Genomic DNA, 9,148 nt, shown 5'->3' with positions numbered 1-9,148 from the left:
TGGAATCCATACTTTCAAGAGCTTCAGAAAGGGCAGGGAAATTGGATAAAGAGGAAGCAGCTGGCAAAGACAGAGAAACCAAAGATAGGAGTTTTGAAGAGGAATAATGAAAGCAGTTTTGAAACTGAGGGAGACAATATCTGAGGAGATGGAACTATTTATGTTAGTTAGCATGGAAGCAGGAAATGAAGCTGGGTGATTAGTGGGAATGGGGGTAAAGTTAGCAGCAGGTAGGTCCCATGAATGAGATGGGCTTGGAGATTTGAGAAAAAAATGGGGGAGTGGTCCTGAGATACTAGACTGATGGGGGTGGGGGCTGGGCAGCACTATGATGAGGAAGATTTGGACTGATGAGAAAAGGGAAGAGGGAAAAGCAGCTAAGAAACGTGAATGGATTGTCTCTACCTTGATGACAAAGAAATCCATGATCAAGTGCAGTAGGAAAATATTACTAGTATGGGGACCTCAATGCCACATTAACTTATAGGAGCTCTTTTACCAGCACTTCTAGAGAACCTGAACAAAAAAAAAGCTAATTGGAGATCATGTGTCCCTAGAAATCAGGAAGTTGCTGCCGAAGTTTCAATTTAAAAATTGACCTTGGGTAAGGCCCAAAACCTACAAACACGGCATCCCTGAGTCTTTATTGACAACATTTTTAGAAGTGATCTTAGATGTTCAAAATATGACTCAACAGTGTACAAAAGCTGCTGGTACTCTGGATATATCAGTTCAGTGGGACTCAATACCTTCTCCTGATAATCTGTGGCTAGGTGTACCAACTCTTCTCTACTTTAGTGGCATCACATACACATCACCCACAAGCTTGACTTACTTGAAGAGATGGAAATAAATTACAACTAATAATGTAGAAACTGTTAGCATTTTTTAACAAATAGTTGGTTTGAAGATAACTTCTCAAAGGTCAGGATCCATGGAAACTAAAGCCAATTTATTTTGGCATTATATGCAATAATCAAGAGGAAATTTTCTAAACATATACATTGCAACAAAATTGAAAAATATTGAAACTCAAAGCAGAATCCATAAAACCCAATGACCTTTATCACCTCAAAATGTGACCAGTAGTTTAAAAAAGCTGGGTGAAAAGTAAAAAACAAAAAAAAAGAATCAGATACATCTGAAACAACAGAAACTAAATTTTACTTTCTTCTAAATCTTCCAGATTAATAACTCTGTAATCCTGGTTCTCCCTCTTGCTTTTAGTTATTCATCTATTACTTTCTCCATTTCCCATTCAGCTGTCTACTCACAGCACATATTATCTGCAACCAAGAGTGGGTATGGAATCTTACTCTAAGGCCTTTGAAAATCCCATTAGTAGGTGGTGTGCAAGAAGGGTCTACAGTAAGGACCTCAGATGTTCCCTCCATGGAGGGAAGTAACTGGTCTCTACTCACTACTCCTACTGGCAAATTGCTGACTCACCACATTGAGAACAGTGAGTGGTTAAAAGAAACACATGCTTCAACTATGTGGAAGAGATGTTGCTCCAGTGCATTGCATCAGTCCTGGAATAAAAGGATTATATACCAACACAAAGGTATGTAGGAGAAAGAGATGTTCCATTTCAAAATTGATCATCCATGACAAATCTAGAATAAAAACAAATCTTCCAGAGGAGAATTGTATATATACTTGAAAAAGGAGAATATTGCAGGTCTATGAGGAGAGAGCAGGGGAGTGAGACTAATTGGATAGCTCTTTCAAAGAGTCAGCACATGATGGGTGAAATGGCCTCCTTCTGTGCTGTATGATTCTATGGAAGAATTAGAAGCCAGCCATTACAGCAGTGTGGATTATCTACCCTGATACAAAATCCTGTGTAATTCTACCCCACTATTAACTGACACAAAGGGCCAAGGGGGAAGATTGCTGCTATTTAAAGTAAAATCTTAAGTCATGAATAGATACAGCATTTACGCTATCACTATAAATTGCAAACAGAAGTCTTCACCACACACCCCGTCCTTTGGTGAAAAAGTTATTTGTAATATATTGCTACGGTAGTGATATTGAACTTAAACAAACAAAGTGAGACATGTATATCAAGTCCTTTATTCGCAACATTTTTAGCTTCTCCCTAAACAGGTATTTAGCTTTAAATGTGCAAAGCATTTCAAAACAGGCCAGTGCTTGCTTTGAAGAAGCTTCATGTTTCATACATACATCACAGCCATTATCCACTTCTGAAATAGTCCAAGACAAAAGCTTCCAGAAAATGTAAATCAATAATTCTTGTTCATGAAAAACATCTACCGCAGATAACCAAAAATTGAAAAGAACTATGAAACTAGAATGTCTTTTCCTTTAAAAAAAATAATAAAACCAATTTTTGTCTATTTAAATAAAAAACAAAACTCGGTGCAAAACATCCTCTAAAGTCTTCTCTTCTGTGTGCTTATATACAACACTGAAAGAAAAAAGAAAAACTGTAAAGATTCTCTAGTTTAAGATAAATGGACTAAATACCAGTTAACGTCAATTAATTAATACACAGGGGCCAGTACTGTGGTTAACACAAGGGTCAGATGAACCAAACTAATTTCTTAAACTGAAGCAAACCTCATATTCCAGCCATGTCACACAGTCATACGCCTTTCTTTTAAATTGTCAATGGCAGTTTTCCAATGAAAAGACGATACTGTGACAAGCCTACTGCATTCATTACACTATCTTAAAAGTTAAAAGCTTTGTTGCTGAGTAAGCTGATTGGTATGTCGGAGATGCGGAGGAACAATGAAGATGACCTGATTCAAGACTAGTTTTGCTCATTTTCCTGAGGGAGGTTTTTAAACAAATATTATTTTGGAAAGAGATAAACAGGCTAGTTAAACTGCCAGAACAGTATTATATTTATCGGACTCTCAGTCTAGAAAGATCCCTGTTTTCCATCTTTTATTTTACAAATGAAATATGTATTATTAGATATTTTGCTAAGAGTTACTTCTCACACGGTCCAAGGTTCTTAGGATATCATCAGCACATTATCAAGCATACTGCCTGCCTAATGTAACGTAAAAACCTGATGCAAATTTAAATAGTGGTTATGAACATTTTGAATACTTAAGTACTTTGATTAAAAATTGTAAATGGAAAGCATAATTAGGGGGAAAACTTTGAAACAAAAGCAGAGCAGCATTAATAAATACTGAAGGAAGGGGAAGATGTGGCTCAGTAATGCAAGCAGGCAAGAGCAGTTAGGACATGTCTCCGAAAATTTCATCCTCACAGAAAAAGGGAAAGAAAAATAAAAGCTCCCCAAATGACTCAATTGATAGCAAACTTCATAATGTGACCAGGTAAAATATGCAGGAATGAGATCAGATAAAGTAGCATGAGTAGATGAGTGTGCCTATGCATAGCAAAGCTCACAAAACGTTGCCACGGCAACTCTTAGCAAGATCACAGCAGCATCATATTTAAAAGCAAGCATCTTACTTTTCTTCCAGAAAGGAGAGTGATAGAGAAACAAAATAGTTAAGAAAAATTGAGAGTCAGAGAGAGAGAGAGAGATCACAAGAGAGACATGCATGTAGCCCAACATTCATGAGAGAGAGACTGGAAGACAGTCACAGGAATAGATTTTTTTTTCAAAAGCCTTTGTCCAGAATTAATACCATAGTAGTTTTATAGTCCAATATAAAGTGGAGAGAATTGTCAGGTTTTATTAGGAAAAAAAGTTAATTTACCATTGTTGCCTCGAATAAATGCATCTCCGTACTTGTTCTTAAGTTGACCATTTACGTATTCTTCTGTTTGTTCCAATGCTATATTCATATACCCATCCAGACAAGCCAAAACACCTGGTAAAATGAGACAATTGCAATTAGAATTTATTAAAACCCAGTAGTAGGATGCTCAATATGATTGGTTACAATACTGAGTTATACAACATGATAACAGTTATCATAGATTAGAACTAAATGTGTATTTGATGGTACAATAACTTTTTGCCACAATCTATATACCTCATTGAGTGACAACATAAGAATACATCCCTTTTATTACACTAGAAAAAACAGTTAACTGTCCTTACTCCCTAAAATTAAAAGGTTATAATTGAACTAATCCCCACTTTAAAATGGAAGATTACTAGTTTCATTGACACTTGGGCAGAGTGGCAATGCATCCCTTCATTGGTTAACATCCTACCTAAGTGGCAACATCCTTATCTTCATTGAGGAAGGTGAGGAGGGAAAGGGGAAAAACAACACAAAGCAGCAACATCCATCTTGTATCCATCAGTTTGACAAGCCTCCAGTGGGTTGATAATAGAACAGCATCAGTAGCAGATGTGAAAATGTTTTACCATTGTAGGCAAAGGAAGCTATTTACAGCAAGAAAATATGGTAACAAACCACTGAAGATTTCAACTTCAGTTTCCACATCCAATATGCAACAAGAAAAAAAAGCTGTACAAACATAGTGTAAATATTCTGAGCAGCAGGATTTAGCAAGGTAATTAGATTAAGCTTATTTCTTCTCTCAACTGGTCTTTTTACTCCAGCACATAAGTATCTAAGTAGGCCAATGTATATTACCTCGGTAATCCACACCCGAGTTCAGTTTGACCACCACTGGTCTCCCTATGATCTGTTTCAGAAAATCGCTGGGCGTTTGCTTTCGTAGGCTCATCTTGTACCCTTCAGCCTAAGCACCTGTACAAGTAAAGAAACATTTCCTCAATAACATAACAAGCATAAATAATTCAAATCAGACTTTTCAAAGAACTGATGAAGGTTTCTGCACATTTGCAAATTGTGGCCATGCATGGAGAAGAGGCAGGCAGAATGCATGGAAGTCAAGCAGAAAGACAGTGGCACACAAACATGGTGTCAGGTATGGGCAGAGAACTCTTTTTTTTCAAAAAGTTCAACTTGAGTTCAATAGTTTAGTATAATGCAAAAACTTTTGAGTACTTTTATGAAAGAATTAAATTCAATTTAATTTGTTACTTTAAGTGCCAAGCTTAAGCTCAGTGATAGCACTCAGTCAGCAAGTAATGGATCGAGCCCCCACCAGAATCCTGAGCACATTAACTAGGCCAACACGTTACTGCAGTATTCAAGGAATGCGGCACTGTCAGAGATGTCATTGTTTAGGGAAGGTGCAAACATGGCCCCACCTATCCTATCAGACAGATGTAAAACATCTACTGGTACTACTTGAAGAATAGGGAAATTCTCCTGATATCCTGACCAACATTTATTCCTCAGTCACTACAAAAATAGATTATCAGTTTATTCATTTCATAGATGCTTATGGAACCTTGTTGTGCACCAATTGATGCCAGGTTTACCTACATTACAACAGTGCGTAAAGTTCAAAAATACTTACCTGGTCCTGAAATACTTTGGGGACATCCTGAGGATGTGAAATGTGCGGATTTGTTTTTGATTTTTTTTAATTAAAAGTAAGTTTGATTACACAAAAAACCTGTAGAAATTGTACTGCAATGCACAAGAACTCAAGTAAGAGGCTCTCCATAACCCAATCCAAGTACTGGTTGAGCAAGTGAATATTAGTTCTGAATTTGAACTTCCTTGCACAATGGGCAGATTTCCAGGCAATAACACTGCTTCAAAGTAATTATGGCAAGTTTTATCATAGTCCCATGCCTTAATCCAGGCACTGCTACAAAATAGTGTAGTGAAGCTTCATTAATCTCTGTCTTTCTACCATAAACAAAGAATTCTATTTAACAACAAGCAATCTTTATGTTGCTATTGTGATGACAACTTATTTTTCAATAATGCAGCCATCACAACCATATCTCACTTTCTCTATCATCATCAACCTGCAGTAATGTCTATAGCAAGTCTTTAGTTTGAGTGATGAAGGATCTTGGCTCAGGAGATCAGGAAGTAATATCCTTACTTCAGTGTTGGGTGGAGACCAGGAATAACAAGAGCAGAAAATACTAGTGAGAGTAGTTTGCAGGTCCCCTGGATAGACAATTAATCAAGAAATAATCAGAGCTTGTAACAAAGGTAATACAATAACGAAGTGGGACTTCAAACTTCATATAGACTGGGCAAATCAAATTAACAAAGGCAGTCCAGAGGATGAGCTCATGGAATCCAGTCAAGAGAGTTTCCTGGAATAATACATTGCAAAATCAACAAGGAATAAGGCTATTTTAAATCTGGTGATGTGTAATGAGACAGGGTGAATTAGTAATCTCATAGTAAAGGATCATATGGGGCACAGTAATCATAATATAATAGTGTGAAATTCTAAGTTTGATAGTAACATATTTAAGATCAAAACAAAAGTCTTAAACTTAAATAAAGCCAATTACGTTGTTGAGGATGAGTTGGCTAAGGCTGATTGGGATATATGGATTTCCAAAAGGCACTCAACAAGGTGCCACATAAAAGGTTATTATACAAGATAAGGGCTCATGGAGTTAGGGATAATACGTTAGCATGGATGGATGATTAGTTAACTGACAGAAGCAGACTAGGGAATAAATGGGAATTTTCAAATTTGCAGTCTGTCAGTAGTGGAGTGCCCCAAGAATCAAATGCTGGGCCTCAGCTATTTACAATTTATATTAATGACTTAGTGATGAAGAAGCAGAAAGTAATGTATCCAACTGTGCTGATGACACAAAACTGAGTGGGACAGTACGCTGTGAGGAGGATGCAAGAGAGGACGCAGAGATATGGCCAGGTTAATTAATTGGGCAATAAGGAATATAATGTGGGGAAATGGGAAATTATTTGACAGGAAGAATAGAAAATCAGTTTTTTTTTTAAATGATGAGAAACTCTTAAATGTTGACGTTCAGAGAGACTTGGTGTGCTCATACAAGGAGCATCCAGGTACAGCAAGCAATTAGGAAGGCAAATGGCATGTTGGCCTTTATTGCAAGGAGGTACAATCAATCATACAGAGCTTTGGTGAGACCTCACCAGGTATACTGTGCACAGTTTAAGTCTCCTCATTTAAGGATGGATATACTTGCCAAGGAGGCAGTGCAGCAAAGATTCACTAGATTGATCCATGGGATGAGAGGGCTGTTGTATGATGAGAGATCGAGTAGAATGGGCCTATACTCTGGAGTTTAGAAGAATGAAAGGTGATCTCCTTGAAGCATAGGATATTCTGTGGGGCCTTGATAGGGTAGACACAGATTGTTTTCCTCACCTAGAGTTTTGAACTAAAGGGCGTGGTCTCAGGGTATGGGGGTGATTATTTAAGACTGAGTTGAAGAAGAATTTTTCCACTCGTGAATCGTTGGAATTCTCTACTCCAGAAGGCTGGATGCTCAGTCGTTGAGTATACTGTAGTCGAGGATAGATTTTTGAACTCTAGGGGAATCAAGGGGATCAGGCAGGAAAGTGGAGTTGAGGTCAAAGATCTTATTATTGAGCAGGTGTAAGGGGTTATGGTCTACTCCTGCTCCTATTTCCTATGTTCTTTAATCCAAGAGAAAAAAGATCAAATTGTAAAGCTCATTCCCCAGGACAAGACAAGACTACTCCAACATACAGTACTCCTGCAGTGGAGCTCTGGTCTCGATATTATAACCGGTTTATAGATACACTGGTGAAGGTGCAAAAATGATTCACAAGGAGGTCACCAGAACTGAGAAGATATGCCTATTAGGATTGGCTGAATTGGCTTCTCTAGAAAAAGGAAGGCTGTGGGGTAACCTAATAGAGGTCTTTAAAATTATGAAAGGGATTTAGAAAAAATATTTCCACTGTAGTTGAAGACCAAAACTAGGGGCCATAAAAAGAAGACACTCACTTATAACTCTAATAAGGATTTCAGGGGAAAAAACCTCTTTATTTAAAGAGTGGTTAGAATATGGAACATCACTACCACAGCAGATAGTTGAGGTGAATAACAAATACAATTAAGGGCAGCTAGATAAACACAGGGAGAAAGGAATAGAAGGGGATAAATCAGGAGAAATGAAGGGGGTTGGAAGGAGGCTCATGTGGAGAATTAACACCCACAGAGATCAGCGGGACTGAATGGCCTCGTTTCTGTGCAATGTAATTTTAGGCAAAATATACATAGGATCCTTGTACAAATGATTAATATATTAAGATATGTCTTTTAATACCTTTATAGAAAAGATGTATGCAGAAAAAGGAAGACGATTGGGTTCACCAGGCCCCAATAACAGATCAGATACAAACTTTATACAGGCACTACAGAAACATCAGAGCTTCTCTCAGCAGGCCTCAGGCACTGGCCGCAACCCCGAGCGACTGAAGCGGAGCTCGCGCCGCACACTGCCCGCTTGGTATTTCCAACCACACTTACTGCTCGATTCGAACGTGGCCCGGGCGATTCCAAACTCCTTCACACAATCCGAAAACAGCCCGGCCGCTTCCAAAAGATCTCTCTCCCTGCCAGCTCCACACAATCAACCAATCCCATACCGAGACACCCGCCTGGCATCGCTACGGCGGCTTCGCTGCGCCAAAAAAGGCGAGGCGGGGCGGGGAGGGGAAGTCGATTCAAATGTCTCAAGTTTTGATGTGATGCCAAGATACCGGAATTGTTTCTTGCGATGGTGCCACATTGTGACAACAAATGCAACTTAGGAAAACTTGGTATTAGTAACTTAATAACTTAAAGTTGGTATTAATAACTTTTTGCTGAGAATGTTTCGACACGAATTGTACTGTTGTACTTGAGGGATGACATCCATTTTTCATAACGAAAACAAAAAATGCTGGTAGAACTCATTGGGTCTGACAGCATCTGGGGAGAGAGAGACAGAGATAACGTTTCCAGTCCGTATGACTCTTCTTCAGATCTAAAGGGAGGTAGAGATGCGATGAAATATATACTGATTAAGGGGGGAGAACCGGTGAAGCTGGATAGAAGGCCAACGATAGGTGGAGGCAAAGAAAGATGTCATAAACAAAAGGTCAAAAAGTTGTTCATGGTGGCGGTACTGGCTAAAGGAGGTGCTAATGGTGACATTAAGAAAGCAAAATGTGATAATGGCCGGACCAGGGTAAGCACTCTGGAAAGTGACAGATGGCCCTAGTGGGGGTGGGGTGGGGGTGAGGTGACGGTGGTGGGAAGAAAGATCAAAAATAGGCTAAAAGCTGGGGATAAAACGATGAATGAGACTGGAAATAAATTTTTTAAA

At 38.6% G+C, this 9,148-nt stretch overlaps 1 protein-coding gene across 3 annotated transcripts; it reads right to left on the bottom strand.

The window, feature by feature from the left end:
- Positions 1-2,059: 2,059 nt before the first annotated feature.
- On the bottom strand, positions 2,060-8,457 carry lsm6 (LSM6 homolog, U6 small nuclear RNA and mRNA degradation associated). 3 transcript variants are annotated; one of them, XM_078541074.1, is made up of 5 exons: positions 8,308-8,450; positions 5,014-5,079; positions 4,566-4,684; positions 3,714-3,827; positions 2,060-2,434 (listed from the first exon to the last, which is right to left on the bottom strand). In XM_078541074.1, exons 3-5 carry the CDS (start codon positions 4,657-4,659, stop codon positions 2,400-2,402), a joined length of 243 nt encoding a protein of 80 aa, XP_078397200.1. In that variant the 5' UTR covers positions 4,660-4,684; positions 5,014-5,079; positions 8,308-8,450; the 3' UTR covers positions 2,060-2,399. The 3 variants fall into 3 exon arrangements, with proteins under 3 accessions (XP_078397200.1, XP_078397190.1, XP_078397209.1); XM_078541064.1 differs by lacking the exon at positions 5,014-5,079 and having other exon boundaries at positions 4,566-4,682; positions 8,308-8,457; XM_078541083.1 differs by lacking the exon at positions 5,014-5,079 and having other exon boundaries at positions 4,566-4,682; positions 8,105-8,439.
- Positions 8,458-9,148: the final 691 nt, after the last annotated feature.

The sequence above is a fragment of the Cetorhinus maximus genome, chromosome 1 (genome assembly GCF_964194155.1).
Source record: "Cetorhinus maximus chromosome 1, sCetMax3.hap1.1, whole genome shotgun sequence".
Lineage (NCBI taxonomy): Eukaryota > Metazoa > Chordata > Chondrichthyes > Lamniformes > Cetorhinidae > Cetorhinus > Cetorhinus maximus.
Note: the sequence above shows the minus strand (reverse complement) of the source record. Positions and strands in the feature narration are given on the sequence as shown.

Bases quoted from the DNA above. Each gene is read 5' to 3' on its own strand.
- lsm6 (XM_078541064.1), bottom strand. From the start codon at position 4,659: ATGAGCCTACGAAAGCAAACGCCCAGCGATTTTCTGAAACAGATCATA. The intron at 3,828-4,565 runs GTAATATACATT...TCATTTTACCAG, and splicing joins CTCGGGTGTGGATTACCGAG to GTGTTTTGGCTTGTCTGGAT. The intron at 2,435-3,713 runs GTAAATTAACTT...TTTTTCTTTCAG, and splicing joins ATTTATTCGAGGCAACAATG to TGTTGTATATAAGCACACAG.